The sequence below is a fragment of the Protobothrops mucrosquamatus genome, unplaced genomic scaffold, assembly GCF_001527695.2.
Source record: "Protobothrops mucrosquamatus isolate PMUCROS unplaced genomic scaffold, P.Mucros_1.0 scaffold1415, whole genome shotgun sequence".
Classification (NCBI taxonomy): domain Eukaryota; kingdom Metazoa; phylum Chordata; class Lepidosauria; order Squamata; family Viperidae; genus Protobothrops; species Protobothrops mucrosquamatus.
The window spans coordinates 309,442-330,227 of NW_015387600.1; the positions used below are offsets into that span (position 1 = coordinate 309,442).

The 20,786-nt window shown below is 36.1% G+C and overlaps 1 protein-coding gene across 1 annotated transcript in view; it reads right to left on the minus strand.

Annotated features, from left to right (window-relative positions):
• The window catches only part of SLC9A9 (solute carrier family 9 member A9), a gene marked incomplete at its 5' end in the record, with an annotated part of 96,066 nt that overhangs the window by 44,745 nt on the left and 30,535 nt on the right, over positions 1 to 20,786 (minus strand). Inside the window, 2 exons of the mRNA XM_015821872.2 lie at positions 1,004 to 1,083; positions 8,518 to 8,566. Of these exons, the coding sequence (XP_015677358.2) occupies positions 1,004 to 1,083; positions 8,518 to 8,566 (129 nt within the window). The remainder of the gene's footprint in view (positions 1 to 1,003; positions 1,084 to 8,517; positions 8,567 to 20,786) is intronic.

A 20,786-nucleotide genomic window follows, 5' to 3' on the forward strand; every position in this document is an offset into this window, starting at 1 on the left:
AGTCTTCTCATTTTATGGACTGCAAACCTTGATATGCCATTCAAAAGTTCATTTTACCCCTAGTCTGACCAAGGCTGCATAACCTTATATTAATACCTTTCCTGCTTGGAGGACTACTCCGTTGTTTGTACATTTGAGGAAGAGGCAGTGTGTGCCATCTCTCTTGCTGGAAAGGGACATACACACTTTCTTATTCACACAAGCCCCTCCCTCCCCCTTCCTTGAAATAGATAGAAGCACAGATTTCAATTAATGTCACATCCTCATATTTTGAATTTTCTTCCTGTAATGATATATAGATTATTTTATGTCCTTCAAAACATCCACGGTTAACGATTTCCATTCTGAAGAAGGAATAGAATCACCACCAGAAGTCTCTAAAGCCTACTCTGATCTAGCTGGTACAGTATTAATGTTTAAGTCCTTTTTTCTTTATTCTGAATTGCAAATTAAATGTTTGCTATGCCTGGAAGGGCAGTATGAGGCCACCATGTTTTATATTAATTTATTTCCAACTAGAGGAAAGAATATTTTGGGGGCTGCTCTTACTTCATTCAGCCTGTGTTTAAAGGGCCTAAAGGCTAGAGATAATGGAAACTGAAGCCTGACACATTCAGATGGCATCAGATTGGGGAGGGTTCGCTTAAGCCATCATGGGAATATCCACTGCATTCAAAAATCTGCCATATTATTATGCCTCCTTTTTAAAATTAAAATAAACAATAAATAAGATTTTTTAAACAATATCAGTGCTATTAATTTGTCCATAGCAATATAAATATTCTTTTACTAGGTTAAGTAAACTCTGAATATTTGTATCTTTCATCTTTCCCCAAATTTTTGGGGCTTCCTTGCAGCCATTATTTGTTTTTCATATCAATAATACAATTTTATACAGAATTTAAAACAAAAAGTTCTCATTATCTTACCAGATTCATTGATATTTCTTCCTTTGATGAAATTATTACTAGGAATATTTAGTGCTAGCAGAATAGTAGGATACTTATGATCAAAACCATACCAAATTCTGAACAGCCAAGCGCTTTCTGCTTTGGTTGTGCTTTTATCCAAGTTATTTACAACCTGCAATAATATTGAAAATTATAATGATGATTGTGATAATTATGTTTTTTTCAATTAAAAATGTACACATTTTACCAACAAATAAATATATACAGTATATATATATAGCCTAAAAGTACACATTTAAAGGTTCACAAATCAGTTAATCTAACAATTGTTGTTCAGTTGCTAAGTCATGTTCAATTCTTTGTCATCCCATGGACTGTGGCAGGCCAGGCTCCTCTGTCCTCCACCATTTCCTGGAGTTCAGGATCATTGCATGGATGACTTTATCTAACCATCTCATCTTCTACCGTCCCATTCTCCTTTTGCCTTTAATCTTTCCTCACAATACTCAGATACAATTTAAAATACACCTAGATTATTAATACAACTACCTATCTTTTTTAACCTTTATCTTGTATTGATCTTCACTAATGGAATTCAAAATTATTTACACTGTGTTTTGGATTTTTTTCCACCTAGGCAGTAACCAAATTAGTTTAGCTTCAGCAACATGACTGCTCAATATAGATCTAAATCACACAGCTTTTCTGTTCAAGCTCTCTTAAATATACTCCTTTTCTGTTACCATTGATTTTCACTTCCTGGGTGCTTGCAAACTCCTATCTCTGAGTTACACCTGGTGTGGCCTCTGGCAATGCTAATCATGGATATGTGATCTATGCTAAGTTTCATATTCTCTCCTATGATTGTAGGAAGAAGATAGGGTGTTTTTTTTGGAATAAATTAGCTTCTAAATTTGCTGTGTTGTATTTTTATTCTACACTTATTGATAGCATAGATTATCCAACTGAGTAAGTTTCCACATTTTTCATCTTGCTGTGAGCCAATGTGCATGTCCATTATATCATCTTTGCACTGTAAAGTTAATTTCATCTTGTTAATGTCATTTAATCTTATTTAATTTATACAGATGACAATTATTACTATATTGTGGACAGTTTTCTAAATATTTTGGGAATAGTTGTGCCGTGCGCAACAAATGCACAATAATTGATTTTGATTTTATTGTTTTTCTTTTGGATTAAAATGATAGCGTCCTCTGTATTTTAACCCAAACTATTAATGGATGTTTTATGTTATATTTTTTACAGAAATTAAATCTGCTCCAATATATTTACAATGTAAACTAATAAAGGAGATACTTTTTTCTACCTTATGTGGCATAAAGCAAATAACATAGTTTGACAGATTTTTATGTACAGGTATAGCATAGGGGGTATCTTGCTCAATAGTAATAACTGTGAGAGGGATCTCGGAGTCCTAGTGGACAATCTCTTAAATATGAGCCAGCAGTGTGCTGCAGCTGGCAAAAAAGCCAACACAGTGCTAGGCTGCATTAACAGAGGGATAGAATCAAGATCACGTGAAGTATTAATACCACTTTACAATGCCTTGGTAAGGCCACACTTGGAATACTGCATCCAGTTTTGGTCACCACGATGTAAAAAAGATGCTGACACTCTAGAAAGAGTATAGAGAAGAGCAACAAAACAGATGATTAGGGGACTGGAGGCTAAAACATATAAGGAACGGTTGCTGGAATTGGATATGTCTAGTTTAACGAAGAGAAGGACGATGGGGGACATGATAGTAGTGTTCCAATATCTCAGGGGCTGCCACAAAGAAGAGGGAGTCAAACTATTTTCCAAAGTGCCTGAAGGCAGGAAAAGAAGCAACAGGTGGAAACTGATCAAGGAGAGAAGCAACTTAGAACTAAGGAGAAACTTCCTGACAGTTAGAACAATTAACCAGTGGAACAACCTGCCTCCAGAAGCGGTGAATGTTCCAACACTGGAAGTTTTTAAGAAGAGACTGGACAGCCATTTGTCTGAAATGGTGTAGGGTTCCTGCCTGAGCAGGGGGTTGGACTCAATGACCTCCAAGGTCCCTTCCAACATTATTATTATTATTATTATTATTATTATTATTATTATTATTATTATTATTATTATTATTATTATTATTATTATTATTATTATTATTATTATTATTATTATTATTATTAACTATATCCAGTTGAAATGAATAATGATATTTAAGTCCTTAGCATAGCACTGACTTTCTAGAACGGAAAAAACCTCCAATGCTTATCTTTCCTTTTACTTTGAGGAGATCTCCAAGATCATATGAACCTTTTCATTATCTTTTCACAACAGATCATTTTTTGATCACACTTCTTTAGGATATATTTGAAAACAGGGGGGCAAAACATACAGCCTGCCAACATCTCTTCTATAGCCCCTGGAGTTCCTGTCAAATAAATGGGGTGTCTGAACTGCCACCTCATGCCTGCACTCTGCAATCATTTCTGTACCAGTCTGCCATGAACCCTGAGAAGAAGGAAGAGCAGTTGAGGGAAAAGTGAAATTAAAAAAGTGAAAGTGCCTACTCTAGATGACATTTCAAGGTCACACTGTGATGAGAAGAACAAAGCTGCAATCCAGCCTACAATCAGACTGGCCCTTTCCAAAACACTCTTTTTGAAATAGATTTTTCAATGGGGGTCCAGCAAGGGGAACTGGCTATGGAGGAAATGTTTTCACTTGGAGTTTTGGCATGCGAATTTCAGTTCAGGTTTTGCACTACTATATTTCACTTGGTTTCTATTAAACTATACTTTTTCAACCCAATGGTGCAAAGATAATTCTTATTTAGAGGGTTTTTTTGGTATCTCTGAAGGAAAGAAGAGTAGCCTCACAAATAAATAGAACCCGAATGTTTGTATTGGAATGGATGGTTGGGATAAACTGATAGGAATTTGCCAAGCGAAGTTAGGAATCTGGGTGGCAAAGTCTGGATTTGTAATCAAAAAGTCAGAACAGGGAATGGCAGGTGGGGGAGGGAGCAAAGAATTGGAGATTAGGAAGAGACAATGTATCTGCTACTAGACAGTTTGGAGCTAGTGAAGAAAGTTAGAATTAATAAACACCAAGGTTAAAAAATGAAACTGAATAATTAGGAAAAGGATAAAGAACTGTAAAAAAATACCTGAGAATGAAGGGATGGAGCAGACTTTTAGCCTTGTGTCATGGTTAGGAAGAAGAATTAAAGAGATTTTGAAAAGGGTGAAGAGATAAAGAAACAAAGAGACAAAGCTTTAAAGCAGGGGTGTCAAACTCAATTTCATTGAGGGTCACATCAGCATTGCAGTTGCCCTCAGGGGGCTGGGTGGGTATGGCCAGGGTGGGTGCGGCCTACTGGGTGGGCGTGGATGGAGTGGGTGTGGCCTACTGGGTGGGTGTGGCCAGCTGTACATCGTTCGCGTCAAGGGTGCCTGTGGGGCCTGGGCAGGAGTGGGATAGATCTGAGGGTCTCTGGAAGAAGGGGGTGGGACCAGGGCAAGTGCCAAGGCATGGTCCACTGGAGGAGCCTCACTGTTCCTCTCAGGCCATGCCGGGGGGGGGGGGGGGTNAAGAAGAGACTGGACAGCCATTTGTCTGAAATGGTGTAGGGTTCCTGCCTGAGCAGGGGGTTGGACTCAATGACCTCCAAGGTCCCTTCCAACTTTATTATTATTATTATTATTATTATTATTATTATTATTATTATTATTATTATTATTATTATTATTATTATTATTATTATTATTATTATTATTATTATTATTATTAACTATATCCAGTTGAAATGAATAATGATCTTTAAGTCCTTAGCATAGCACTGACTTTCTAGAAGGGAAAAAACCTCCAATGCTTATCTTTCCTTTTACTTTGAGGAGATCTCCAAGATCATATGAACCTTTTCATTATCTTTTCACAACAGATCATTTTTTGATCACACTTCTTTAGGATATATTTGAAAACAGTGGGGCAAGACATAGAGCCTGCCAACATCTCTTCTATAGCCCCTGGAGTTCCTGTCAAATAAATGGGGTGTCTGAACTGCCACCTCATGCCTGCACTCTGCAATCATTTCGGTACCAGTCTGCCATGAACCCTGAGAGGAAGGAAGAGCAGTTGAGGGGAAAGTGAAATTAAAAAAGTGAAAGTGCCTGCTCTAGATGGCATTTCAAGGTCACTCTGTGATGAGAAGAACAAAGCTGCAATCCAGCCTACAATCAGACTGGCCCTTTCCAAAACACTCTTCTTGAAATAGATTTTTCAATGGGGGTCCAGCAACGGGAAGTGGCTATGGAGGAAAAGTTTTGGCATGCGAATTTCAGTTCAGGTTTTGCACTACTATATTTCACTTGGCTTCTATTAAACTATACTTTTTCAACCCAATGGTGCAATGATAATTCTTATTTAGAGGTTTTTTTGGGATCTCTGAAGGAAAGAAGAGTAGCCTCACAAATAAATAGAACCCGAATGTTTGTATTGGAATGGATGGTTGGGATAAACTGATAGGAATTTGCCAAGCGAAGTTAGGAATCTGGGTGCCAAAGTCTGGATTTGTAATCAAAAAGTCAGAACAGGGAATGGCAGGTGGGGGAGGGAGCAAAGAGTTGGAGATTAGGAAAAGACAATGTATCTGCTACTAGACAGTTTGGAGCTAGTGAAGAAAGTTAGAATTAATAAACACCAAGGTTAAAAAATGAAACTGAATAATTAGGAAAAGGATAAAGAACTGTAAAAAAATACCTGAGAATGAAGGGATGGAGCAGACTTTTAGCCTTGTGTCATGGTTAGGAAAAAGAATTAAAGAGATTTTGAAAAGGGTGAAGAGAAAAAAAAACAAAGAGACAAAGCTTTAAAGCAGGGGTGTCAAACTCAATTTCATTGAGGGTCACATCAGCATTGCAGTTGCCCTCAGGAGGCCGGGTGGGTATGGCCAGGGTGGGTGCGGCCTACTGGGTGGGCGTGGATGGAGTGGGTGTGGCCTACTGGGTGTGGCCAGCTGTACATCGTTCGCGTCAAGGGTGCCTGTGGGGCCTGGGCAGGAGTGGGATAGATCTGAGGGTCTCTGGAAGAAGGGGGTGGGACCAGGGCAAGTGCCAAGGCATGGTCCACTGGAGGAGCCTCACTGTTCCTCTCAGGCCATGCCGGGGGGGGGGAGATTATGGAGCTAAGACTGAATGTGTTTCAGTATAGATGGCCACCACAAAATTGTACATTGGCTCCCGGCTGGCTTGGGCCAGGGCCAAGGCAGAGGGGGCCGTTCCCTCACTGTTTCCAGGATGGCTTCGCGGGCCACATGAAACCACTTCGCGGGCCGCATCCAGCCCCCGGGCCTTGTGTTTGACATGTCTGCTTTAAAGAAAGCAAGAATGCTTACAGTAAGCAGAAAACAAAAACGGAGAAAGTGCAAATCATTGTTCCCCGTAGCACCTTGGTCAGTGAAGGTTTCTTTCTCTGCTGCTAACAAGGAATAGGAAGTTTACAGGTACAAAGGAATAAGCTGGTTCAGATTGCAGTACTCAGCCAGTGGAGGAGAGAGAAGCTGACAATTTCAGCAACAGGGAAATTGCCCAGTAAATTATTTGAAGGAAGATTGAGGCTTACAAGAGCCAGAAGCAGCAGCATCTGTTTCAGATAGATGACAGAGATTCCATGCAGAAGAGGTTTAAATTACCTATTTCAGCACTGAAAAACATAGAAAACAAACAAATGAGCCCTGGCTCTACCTGCTTTTGAAATTGTATACTCCAGCTTTAAATGAAAACATACCTGCAATAATCTAGGTCTGCTGCAACCTTTCTCAATCAGGGATAGTGTCTAATTATACCACACACCTGTATTGAAATCAGGCTGGGAAACAATGTCCCGATGTTCAATGGTATGTAAAACAAAGGCTCTTACTATTAGGGCATTTTTAAAAATCTTCTGTATTTTGTTGAAGCAAGGGTGTAAACGGCGGTCAAGAAGATCCCTGGTATGTCAAAAAGAAATACTCAAGGGTAAAAGGGCACCAAATTTATGGTAAAATGAAAATCATTTCAAAACAGAGCACTGCTGAATTTGCAAATATTTGTGTTAATAAAATATGGTGTCCTGAAAAAGTTATAAAAATAACACTTGCAATAACACATTCAATGGACTAAGACAGTGATGGTGAACCTTTTAGAGACCGAGTGCCCAAACTTCAACCCAAAACCCACTTATGTATTGCTGGGTGCCGGGTGAGCATGGCCACCGGGTGGGTGTGGGCCGCCTGGTGGGCGTGGCTACAGTGGTCATGGCAGATGGTTGGACGTGGCCAGGGTGGGCATGGCCAGCTCGATGTTGCTCCTGGGAAGGGATGCCTGTGGGGGCCGGGCAGGGTTGGGGGAGATCCAGGGGTCTCTGGTGGGTGGGGAAGTGGGCAGGAAGCTGGTTCTGCAGGGTGCGAGGCAGGGTGGGGGTGCCATGTTGCAGGGCAAGGCGAGGCAGGGGCCGGGGCAGCTGCTGCCTGACACCATCGGCCCCTGCACACAAAGGCCAACAAGTGCATGGGTGCTGGGATGTATCCAGCCACATGGGACCTCAACAAGTTAGCGGGAGGCTGGTTAAAGAGGACGGTTGCCATCTCCGGGGTATGGCACGTGTGCCCACAGAGAGGGCTCCGAGTGCTGCCTCTGGCACACGTGCCATAGGTTCACCACCACTGGACTAAGACTTGCAGTTATTCTTAGAAACACATGAATATATTAAAATCAGTGGAAGGGCTTTTATACATTTGGTATATAACAGAATCCTGTGATTAGAACTGGGGTGTCAAACTTGCAACATCACGTGATGTGTCATGATGTATCGTGACTTGTTTGCCATTGCCGGCAATGGGGTGGGCGCGGTTTCGCTATAATGCATCCGGCGGGCCAGCAGTTTGACATCCCTGGATTAGAGACTTCATGAGAGCTCTTGAGGACATTGGCTATAATTGAAGACAGATGTTTATTCAGCTGTGGTTCACAGATCATAGATAGTCTCTGTACTGGGGCAATTAGTTGGGAATTAGAAAGCTTCCAATTGTTTTTAATAATGGCTTGCTCTATTGATCAAAGTAACAAATTGTGGTTAATATGAATTAATATTATCTGAAACAAATCAGCTTGAAATCTTGTTTCAGAGAAGCCTGAATTATTACTATCCATAATTTGTTGGTTCAGAGGATATGTCAAACAAAAACTTATATTGCTTTTACTCGAGTGTGTAGAAGTTCTGGAGGCAGAAAAACAAAGTATATGTCAGATTAAGATTTATTTATTCTTGTTTATATCACACTAAATTATGATGATTTCCCAATCTGGATAGTGAAATAAATTGCATTTATTATAAAATATATCATTTCAAGATGGTAGTCTGTCACAAAAGCTAATGGACAAGTGCAGTTAAGTTCTATGACTTACTATGAATTGTATTTGAAACAGGTGTGAGAAGGATTATGAATAGCTTCTCAATTGGAGGTTTTCCTGAGCATCTTAGAAAACACATTGTAAAATTTAAAGCATTCAGTGCCACACATATGAATATAAATTCCTTTTCAAATATTTATATTTAAATTTTAACTTGCCTCAGTAGCAGTTTCTATCCTTTGATCTTCATCTGTATCAATTCCAACCCTATGAAGAAAAGAAAGGAAGCAAAACTTAAATACAGGACAGGCAGAATTTAATTTACTTACATTCAATGTAATATTTAATAATATTTAATATTTAAAGTATTTAATATATACATAAAATAAGCAAAATGAAAAGATATGTAAAATGTCTAGTACATTTTAGTGGTCTATTCAGATAGACATTTAGTCATCTGTTTCCACATTAATATACTGTTGACAGTGATGGGGAAATACTTTTTGCAATGATATCTGGAAGCAAGTTGTTCTATACCTTGTGGACCATTCTCATTTGCAGTTTTTTTCCCTAATGAAATATAGTTCTGGTTTTATCACAATATGTGATAAAGCATGGGTGACTGGTTAAAGATATCTTGCTAAGTCTGAGCCAAAGTGACACAAGAAAGGATGCCATCCACATCACTCCTTCTTTTAATTGCCTTTCTTGACAGTGAAAACTTCAAAGATTAACTTTGAACTAATTAGAATCTTGTCTTATTATTCTTGACTTTTTTTGTGTGTGCCTATTTGTGATGGCCAAGCCTTTCTCTCCATTTTATAAACTCCTGCCAAAGATAAATCTCAGGGCAACCTTGGATTAATCCTTATGTGCAATTTTTTTTTATCCCCCAAGGATGAACTTTACATTGAAATTGTACTTGAAAGACTTCCTAGATAAGTTATTTTTTAACTAACCTTTGATATGGTAATCTCAGAGGCAGCCTTTCCAGCAAAGCAACCTCAAGTGTCTGAGAATCCATTGTTCTTATATCAGCATCCTCTGATTCAAAAAGCTCACTATTCAGATTTCCCCACACGCAAAGTACAATTTATGTATCATTTATTCTATGCGCTATGAATAAAGGAAGCTAACCAATAAGGATAAAAAATATTTAGCTATGATATCGTGGGACCTGTCTCTCAAGATATATGACAGGGTTAAAAGGTTACAATATTTATAGCTTTAGAGACAAGCATAACACAATGCATCTATTCCATTAGCTATGTGCAAGTAATTATCTTGTATGGCAAGGCATTAAAAGAGTAAAGGTTTCTCCTGTCCAGTTGTGCCCAACTCTAGGGGGCAATGGGCATCTCTGTTTCTTAGTCAAGGGAGCCAGCATTGTTTGAAGACATTTCTGTGGTCATGTGGCCAGCATGGCTTTATGTTGAGGTGCACAGAACTCTGTTACCTTCCTACTGAAGGGATATGTATTTATTTATTCTCATGTTCATGCTTTTGAACTACTAAGTTTGCAATATAAGTATTTCCTAAATAGTCATTAAGACTACTACTTGTCATTATGAAAATTGCTGAATTGTCATGACCCTATTTTGAAAGCTCCTTGACAGACATACTGAAGTTATGGCATTGTTTCTATACCTTGGAGAAAATGGTGAAGGCCTCAATTGGTACACTTTATTCCTATCGTATGTTATTTTTTGTTGTCAGGAAAACTTTCAGATTTTCATTTCTAAAGGTAACTATGAATTTTGAGTAATATTTAATTTTAGAGATTCATATTCAAATCTATCTTCATGTATGTAACCTCTCTGGGGGACTTTGGGCCAATCGCACGTTGTCATAATTAGGATAACTCAAGTATCCAGTTATTATTGTCTTTAATAGCATATATTTATAGCTTTTTACTAGTTGGTAGCTAATATAGCATTTTGTTCTATATTGTTGCCCATGCTTTTGACTTATTTTATCTGATGACAAAGACATAATTTGTTCTGATTATGAATGAAGGAGAATATTTGTAGTTCAGAGTTGAAATGAGGGGTCCTTGGTGCTCTCTGAGCTTGATTGGTGTCTTGCAGAGGTTTCATTACCCTAAATAGGTAACAGATAATGTTACCTAGTTTGAGTAATGAAACCTCTGCAAGAAAACAAGCAAGTTCAGAGAGCTTGGTGGACCCCTTGTTTTAATTATGGTTGAATGATGAAATAAGGACCTGGTATAGGATCCTTCTTAATAGTCTGATTTAAGGGTTTTGTTTTCAGAGGAAATTGACTTTGATAATGATGTCAGGGCTGAAGAAAAAAAAGGAAATTATTATTAAAATCTAGTTTTGATTTTTTGAACAAAAGTTTTAAAAGTTTGTGAAAATTTCTAACAATTTGTAAGTATCTAAAAAAAAAAGTACGAGTACTATTGGCCTAGTAAAACAAATTTCTCTTTTATGTCTATTTCTGAAAATTTATTAGATAGAATATTTTTTGAAGTATTTCTTAACACACTTTATACCTTTCATCATTTAGTATAAATCAACATAAAAATGTATCTTTTCTTCGAAATGCTTTAGAAGTCATTAATTCAAGTTTATAATTATGAGAACATTCCCTGTAATAAATTTAAATTAAAAGATATGGATTGACAGAAGATTATGAGAACTGATATAAGATTACTCTGATGAAATGGAGAGTACTCCACATTATTCGGCAGGCACAAAGCTGTCCATTTTTTTGCCTGAAAATTGCAGTAGCAAGAGAGTAATATTTTTTCTGAATTAACATAAAAAGTAATCAAATGAGAATATGTTCATTTGAAGGTTGTTTGCTGAATATAAGACTTTTATGTGATGAAAGTAATGCATGTATAAATATAAGTGGTATGCTTAGCAAATGGTTCAGCATTGACCGGGGAGTAACAATATGTGGTTTCTCTCTCTGGTTATTTATAATAGGAATAATAATACAGGAATGTTTGGGGTAACAGTAGAAGTGTTAGTCGAGGATATGAATATAGGTATATGCAGATTACACTGCTTGTAGCTTAGAATCAAATTATTTGATGCCAATATTAGATAGACTATGATGCAATGACGGATATAATCTTAAAATACATGCATCAAAGGCCAAAGTGTTTGATAGGAAAATGGGAAAAACAAGTTACACATAAACGGAGAAGCAAATATATAAATTTCTGTATCTGTAAATTATTTATTAAGAAAGTGGAACGTGAATGGAAAAAAATTAGAATGTGGAAATGCTAATATGAAAGTAACAAGTTATTTTGTGTTTTGTTGGGAAAAATGAAACATAAAAGTAAGTTGGATTCATTATGCAAATGACATAAATTGAAACAAATGATCTGTTTTATGTCATTTGCACAACGACATCAGTCAAATGACATAAAACACGGTGGATGAATATTCTCCAATTAAACATTTATTTATCATAGACATCTTCCCCATTAGTCTATTAGCATGGCATTTCACTAGTAACTACTTCAACTTCATTTTTCAGTATGGCTTTTGTGGCCTGCCTCCTGCATGATTTCCCATGCTTGAATTAAATCTTAAGGAGAAGACTTAAGATGATCACTTTTCTCATTAGGCATTCTCAGACTGAGCAGCCTAAAAATCAGCGATGTTTGAAGTGGATGGAAAGATCACAGAAAAAATAGCCAAACTCACAAAGAGTAATATCCTTTGCCATCCGAAACAATAAGCTCAGAAATAGTAATATACATTTGAAAGAGATTCTCACCCACTCTGAGAATAAAGTAGAAAAACAGAACATCATTTTTTCTTTGGAATAAGACTTTTGAGAACCTGCAGGATGGATTTTTGGCACAGCAGTTACCAGAAATAAGGCAATCGCTTAAAATTACAAATAATAAAATCAACTCTATTTGGTTGATTTTATATTGTTTAAATAATCAATTCATGGGATTTGAAATCTAAACAATACTTCTAAACATCATTAAGTTCAGGAAGAAGAATCAGCTGTGACCAAGTGTACCTACATTAAAGATTGGAGATTTTTTTAACTGTTGACAGATGGACGGGTTGTTAGAAGATGTTTTACATTTAGCGCTTAGAGAAATAAAAATATTTGGGTATATAGAAGTTATATGTAAATTCTATTTTAAAAACTTTGTAAAAGAAAGAACACATCTTAATTAGTAGAAATAGTTAAGAGTTGGGTTTTTTTTTTAAAAAAAAATAGAAGCTGTGAATAAAATGAGAAAAACAATCTATTTGTATTTTACAACTGTCACATTTTCACTTGACAGAGGTAATTCTCTCTCCAGCAGGTAGGTTTCTTTCATTTCCTCTGTTCCTTTGCCTATGGCTGTGATTTCTTTTTTAATGGTCTAATCTTCCATTGTTTGCAGAAAGCAGCAATGGGATCCACAGAAAACAGTGCCAAAATGACATGCCTTGATGTTGTCATGCAAATGCCCCTGCAAGGGGCTTGCATCCTGGTGTCTATTGCAAGTATGTAAGCATTGTGTGATGGTGCTGTGCACATTCCACCATTTGCCCTCTTGAATCTCTCTCTGGAAGGCAGTAGAATAATTTTCTTGAAGATGTATGTTTTAGACAAACCAGGCCAAGAAAAGTGCATGGATGCAGTCACCAAGGCTTCAGCTTGATTTAACGGAGCAGTAAATTGTATTCAGTATTCTACATTGGCATTTTCTGCTTTTATTCTTGTTACTATTTTTAACAATATCTAATTTAAAAGAGAAAGAAGCAATCTTCTACAAATTAGCTTGCATCAAAGCATATCAACTGGATATCTCAGGCTCTAAACACCTTTCCTCTCATCCACAGCACTGACTGTGTATCACTCCCCAAAACTCAGAAGTAAATCCAAATAAAAAGCAAAATAGTTCAGAAGGCCTATCAGGGTCTCATATGCTTAGCAACCTTAAGTGGGTAAGAGAATATGATAATATAATCCAGAATATATACACTGTATTCCAAACTTTTATTTATAAATTCAAAGCAGGAAAACAATGAATAATTTTCTATATATAAAAGGTAGGAATGTGCTTTATTTGCAATAACAATGACCTACCTCAATAAAATAAAATAAAACAAAAAAGCCAGAGAAGCTTCTTGTGGACTCAGATGAAAATTGGAAATAACCAGATCTGAAGTTCTCAGGAAGGGGTGGAGAACAAATACCTGCACACAGTTGTAAATGGCAATATCCTTCCTCCTAGTTTAAAGCACCAAGTCCAAAATAATGCTAGCAGAACAATTGTCCAGAAAGAAATTAGAAATGTTTAAAACTAAAATATTGAACTCTGATCCTCACACAAAAAAAGAACGAGTGAGTATAATTGAAGAAAATGAGAGAAAATTAAATTTTAAGAAACTTGTAGAACTGCTTAGGAGCTGAACTTCAATTCCTATCAAAGGCTAGACAGGAATAGTAAAACTTTACTACAAAACCAGAGTGAAACTTCTGTTTCATTCAAAGCAGGAAGGGATCCCCAATGCTTCCAAACAATGACAAATATGCTAATAGTTTCCAAATTCTGAATCACCCTACTATAACATGAGAAGCATCTCCTGATATTAAAGCACAAATTATGTCCCCAGCCAAATATCTCTCTATATTATTCAGTGGAATGCCTACCTGGGTTGATGGCAGAAACATAATGACAATGACAAAGTAACAAATAAAGACTGCCTATTTTTATTTGCTTCAAGACCACTATTTATTTAAATATTTTTTTATTTCCAAAGTTAAAATAAAAATTTCAACCAAAAAAAAGGAAACAAAGCAAAACTAAAAAAAACAAAATGTTCATTAAAAAAAGAGAAAAAAACATACACATAAATTGCCCCTTTAGTTGAATACTGATAAATATATTTCAACAATAATAGTTTCATCCTTTGCGAAACAGGTCTACAACTTCTCCAGCTCTATTTGCCCAGATAATTTGACTTATCATCTTTCTACAAGTTGAACCACAACATCTCTTAATAGCTGTCTTCTGATTGAATATATTACATCTAATCCACAATCTCCACCAGTTTTCTTAATAAAAGTCCAGTTCATCACTGATCTATATTGCCATCTCTCTTTTAAATTCATACCCCTTTCAGCCCTCTCCAATGAGCCCACAATTCTCAAACAAAGCTTCTTCTCCTTCAATTCTGTCAGCAACAAATTAACTTACAATCAACCTAATCCGAAATCAGATTTAGATGCTGTTACTTTTATCCAAGTATCATGCTTAGGTTGATTTACAACTGTTGTTAAATCATCAAACCTTTTAACTAATTTTCATTCAGAGGTTATAATTTGAAAAGTATTTTTTTCTGAAGGTTTCCAAGAAAGCTTTGACATTAATTTAATATGGCTTTTGCCTTTCTTCTGTATTTCTTTTTGTGGAAATTGTAAAAAGTCTATAATGTATAACGTTCAGATCCTTGATTTATTGTTGTCTTCATTTTAATATAATCCAAATTTTGTTATACCCTGACTTTTACAACAAAATGTAAGCAATCAAGGACAAAATGTTTTTTAACAAAATGACATAGGAAAAATTAAGATATTTCCCACAATAGAGAATAAATAGAAAAGAAAGGGAAAATTCTCATAATTAAAGATGTAAGTCAAAAGCAATTTTTTTCCCCAAAACATGATGTTTAAAATGAAGTGTGTCTAAAAAAACAAAGAAACATGAACAGGAAAAGATGGCGCTCCAAACCTCCAACCACTTTACCCAAGAATTACAATAATCAAGATTCCTCTTTCCACGCAACTACATGGTTGTCTGAAGCCTATCTTGGGTTGTTCCTAGTAGTTCCCATTCAAATCTGGGGAATGCTTTCAAAGGATTAGCATTGGCTGCAAAAACAGCTGCTTGTTGGCAGGAGAAAACATAGTCCCCCCGGTCAGCACACCATTTTCTGGAGGACTCTGCTTTAAGACCAGTTGTTTAAGAGAAGAAAGGACATCTGAAATGATTGCTTGACTGGAGATGTATAATGCAATCCTGTAAGTATATATAGATAATACTGTAAGTATATATAGATAAGATAATGTTACAGTAATCTGGAAAACGTATGAAGCACCAAATGATAGGCTACAAGTCTCCATGGGTTGCACATATATTATATCAGCAAATATCAGCATATTTACTGTACATACTAAATCACATGTGTGTACGGCTAGGTAAGCACAAACACTATCATACATACGTGCAAAGTTTTTCCTTACACATACATTATGAATTACATAAACCTCATTCCATCAAAAAGTCATTTGATAGAGTGGAAAGAGCAGAATCATGTTGGGAATAGGCTCACTGGAGGCAGAAATGAAAATTGTATTCCTCCCCGGTGATCCTGCCTGTCCCAGAAAGTTATCTTCATTTTTTAAAATAAAAATAAATCCTGCTGTTTTTAGATCTGTTTCCAGTCTTAAGAAAAACACAAAGCCATGTTACTAGATACAACACAGAAGTAAACATACAAACAATCCTAAAAACAGAATTGTTCGTTTAAAAGATCCATATTTTGAATCAACAGATTTTCTATAGGGTTGAAAACATACTAACCAAATCTTTTTTCTTCAGTATCATTTAATAGGCTCTGTTTCTTATATTTTCATCAGTATGGGCACATTTGGCCAATATTTTAGCAAGCATGAAATATCCTAACATAGTAATCCAATCTAAGACAATGTTTTCAAAATTTTGTCCAAAAAAATTAAAGTCATTTATACCAAATAAAGTACCATTTCTTATTTTCTGTTGTCCAGGTGGCACTGCTGTTGATCTTGAAACATTAATGGAACAAGGAACTGGTAACAATGGTGTCAACAGTACCAAACACTAGCAGCACCATCTGCTTTGTCTGTCGTCATTTACAACTATTACAACAACTATATTTGAAGCTTTAGAAGTCTAATGTAGTGTTTCTCAACTTCTGTATTTTTAAGGTGTGGATTTCAACTCCCAGAATTCTCCAGATAAGGTTGAGCAACACGAGTCTAATATATAACAAAGGCCTCCCATCTGTTGTAAGGAATCCTGCAGATTAAATGTTCTCATACACAGCTCTGAAATGCTATTAATAATAAAAATACATTTCCAATCTGAAGCATGATTAAAAATGCATTTTCTGCTAATGCAAATAGACAGAAACACAATCACACTACAGGAAGAATCATTTTTACATGAACGGGAAAGACACCCTGCCTAATTGTTCTAATTGCTGCATTTAGGAACTCTTAGGAGAGGAATGCAGTAATTTTTTTTAAGGGAGGGGTCATGACCAGTAAAGAGGCTGTTGTGTTGGCATCATACTTTGACTACTAAGAGGTTCACTAGTCAGAAAAAATTAGAACTGATTTTACAAAGATATGCTTAAGCGTTAGAAAAATGATGTATTTTTGACAATTTTCTACAGATGATGCAGGTTCATTCTAGAAATAGAAATAACAAATTTCTCTAGTGAATTATGTCACTTGTTTTAGAACTGTATAATATTTTCTCTCTGAATCACTTTAAATATCTTTTCCCCCCTTGAATATAAATAGAGAGTTTTTAGAAGAAAACCCAGACTGTTATAAATGCATTATGTTACTGTTGATGTGATTAAGGCAAAGAAATGCACCAAGAACTTTTGAGATGCTAGCTTAAATAACAAGATGATCAATTTCAACTTCTTTGGGCTCCCAGACTGGAAAAGCAATATCAGCACAGTGATGTTATGCCTCAAAAGTTAACCAATTTTTGCAACCATATCAAACACATAGGTGTTAGAAAATGAGCATTAATATACAGCAGAGTTTCCTAATAGAATCATTTGTTTTAACAGATGGATTGAGTTGATGAGATCTGCAAAAAAATATTGAGAATTTAAGGCGCAAAAGGCAAGGCTTGGAGAGGTTCCTAGGCATTGTAGAAGCAAGAATAAGAAGTTACAGAGAGGTAAGGTGAATGGTATTGATGTAAACAATTTTAAAGTATATTTGTTTTCCTTTTTATACCTTATACCCAAATACTTTAGCTTATTATTCCTTCTTCCATTTCTACATTTTGCACTAGACTGCTTAGTCCAAAGGGGAATAGCAACATGGAAAACTGAGAAAAAAAAATATAAAAGTGTTCATGCAAGAGATAAATAGTCATCATTTTCATTAGTTGTATAAAACAATCTGAACTCCCCACTTAAAATACACTTACTGCGCTAAGATTTTCTACATCCTTCTGAGGCTGGAGTGAGGATAGAAATAGATATTTGTCTCTTTTGTGTCTTTGGCCTCTTACTGGCTAAGATGTTTTAAAACTTCCCCTTCAATGAAAACAAACATTCAACATTTCTTCACATATTGGAAGGCAAGATAGCATGACATTGTCACATAATCCCCAACCATAACGTACTTTGAAAGTACTGGAAAGAGTCAGCCTTGGAGGCTAGTAGAAAGATAGGAGGGTAGGTCAGAGAGATCTGTTGGAATCCTTTCTCCAGCTTTAAAGACAGTTATCCAATTAGTCCTATATCTCTTGGATTACCCAATTAGTCCTATATCTCTTGGATTAGTGGACCAGAAGTACAGAAATGCATACCAAGGCTTTTAGAGCTCTCAAAAGGCTTCATTTCTAGAGCATCTGTTTGTGCTGAAGAGACCACTAACTTGGGAAATTCAGTGGACAAAGAAAAGGGATAGCAGAGCAGCAGCAGTGAAAACTCTCCTCACTCATTTCCTTCATGCTTCCTTTCTGGTCTTTTGCCTCTTATTCTGATTCCATATTTGGGTAGCAAAAATCCAGACAACCACAAGTAAGAAATGCAGAAAATCTAACTTTTTGTTGTCATCTAATGTTCTGAAGCTCACATATGGCAGCTTTACACTATGCAGCAAAGTTTGTTGAAGGCTTGGGAAGGAATGGGCAGAAAGAGGAGTTGAGTGGGCCTCCTAGGCTTTCATGCACTAAGATGTTTATGTCACCACCAATGCTGCCCTTTCTTAGGAGATATAAGACAGGGTATATAATATATGGAAGAAAATTCATATTAGAAAGGTGTCCTCTAGCTATGGCAGGAAGATCATCATTTTTAAAAACTCATCTTATTTTTTTATAAACCACTAGCTGTACCCGGCCACGCGTTGCTGTGGCTCAGTCTGGTTAAATGGAAAAGAAAGAAAAGAGAAAGCTTTTACGTCCAACAGATGGCACTGTTTTTTTTAAAAAGCATGTTTTTACCTGTCACAGGTGTGACATCTATATAATAGTAGGTATATAAAAACACGCGCGTATTCAAATGCAACGTTGTGTCAAAATTTCAAAGCAATCGGTGAAGAACTTTCGGAGATTTAAGATTTTGAACAAACGAACATTTACATTTTTATTTATATATGTTTAAGACAGCAAACATACCTAATAGCCCTTCCTCTTCCTACTTTTCCCATAACACCAACCCTCTGAGGTGAGTTTTTCTGAGGGTCAGTGCCTGGCCCAAAAGCACTCAGCTGGATTTTGTGCCTAAAGTATGGTTACAACTCACATTCTCTTGATTTCTATGCTGGTGCCTTAACCACATGGCCTTTGTCTCATTCCCAGTCTACTATGTAGTCAAATTGTATTCACCTTTAGCCAGTGATGGGATTCAGCTGGTTTGCACCACTTCGGCAGAACCGGTAGCCGAAGGCCCAGAATGGACTTCCGGAAGCGGCATCCATACAGAGAACCGGTTGTTCACATATTTGAATCCCACCACTGCCTTTAGCTGTTCTATTTTAAAGACAGTTTTCCCTCTTCTTCTGGCATGTTTATATGAATGAGCTGTGATGCCTCATCTATAATATCACCAAAATTGATGATAATGCCTTCAGGATTCAAGGTCTTTCCAACTTTACGAGTTTCTCAGCTACAGGCATATAGTATGTTTCTATTCTGGTCACTCAGCACTGTCTTTCATAAACATTTTGGCTTGGGCTGGCTAGAAGGATAATTACAAAAAGGCAACAGTGGGCAAGAATAAATAGCACCGGATTTAAAATAAATAGCTATTTTGCATGGCATCTTGGAAACTGATAGAGTCCTTATTTTTTTCATGGGAAGGTGGATTGTTTCTCAGCTTCTATTGCTCATCTCCAGCCCTAAAAACAGAGTCTGAGAGATTGGCAGCAGAAAGGGAATACTACTTATTACAAATCTGGCATACAAGCAAAAGGTCAAAGTTAGGATTAGCATATTTTATGCAGGTACCTTCAAACAGAGAAAGCTTACGAAGCAAGGAAAGCTACAATGCATGTGGGTTTTGCAGATAAGTTAATTTAGAAAAGGCAGTTACATTTTTTTTTACTGCAAAGTCCATCTTCAAGCTTCCAAAAATAAAATCTGCCAATCTTTATATTAATCCCAGATTTCTATCAGATTGACTAGTTGAATTTATCTGTCATTTGCATCTGATATCAAGATGCTTGAGAAATTCAGCAAATGTAAGTTTTCAAATAAGTACACCTCATCTACAGCATTTGGACTAAAATATGCTTTAGAATGTTTTAATTTCCACTCAGGTTTACACTTTCCACATTGTGATGAAGGTCTCAGCAAAAAAATGCATGCTGAGGTATTTAAAAATAGACCCTTTGAGATGATATAATTAGCAATGTATATTTGTAGAAAATATAGTCAAAATATATAATTAGAAGTACATTTTCAAATTTACAGTTTAAAAAAGAATAGGATAAAATAGATTGGTTTGTTATGAGTAAAGATGAGTAAAGATGAAGAATTGATGTACATTAGAAACAGATTGAACTGCTCATCTTTACTACTTAATCTTTGCTGTGGCACTATTCCCTTTGATAATTTTTTAAAATTTGTATTTATTTATTAGATTTATATGCTACCAGTCTCATCTAGGCAACTCTTTTTTTCCAGTTATATCTCTTTACTTTTCAATGCATCTGACAATACTTAATCTTTTAGAGATTTTTTTAAGGATTGGTAAAATAGTTTTGCTTCCTTTCTTCTTTGATACTGGATTTAAATGTTTTTAATATATTTAAATTGTATTTTTATTTTAATTGAACAGCAGGGTTTCATAGTACAATTCTATTCTGTTTTAACCACCCCAGAGTTGCTTTGATAGTGAAATGAGGGGCATATAAATTTAATAAATATGTATAAACAACATTGCTTTGATGTCAGTATGCTGTTTTCCACATGTATTCTCCTATAGTGATATTTAGCACAGTTGAAAAAGTCTTACATTTAATATGATTTTAGAGACTGTGCATTTTTAAAAATAATGCATGTTTTATATGCATGACAAGGGCGAAACCCTTATGCAAACATCCAAATTTATCAAATGCATAGAAGCAATAAAGTAACTGAAGCTAGCTTTAAACTGCAACTCAGAAACTATGACTTTATTCATGAATGGCTTTAGGCATGTTTCTTCATTAACGTCTTGTATGATAAACTTTAGAATTGTACAGTATAGTTCAC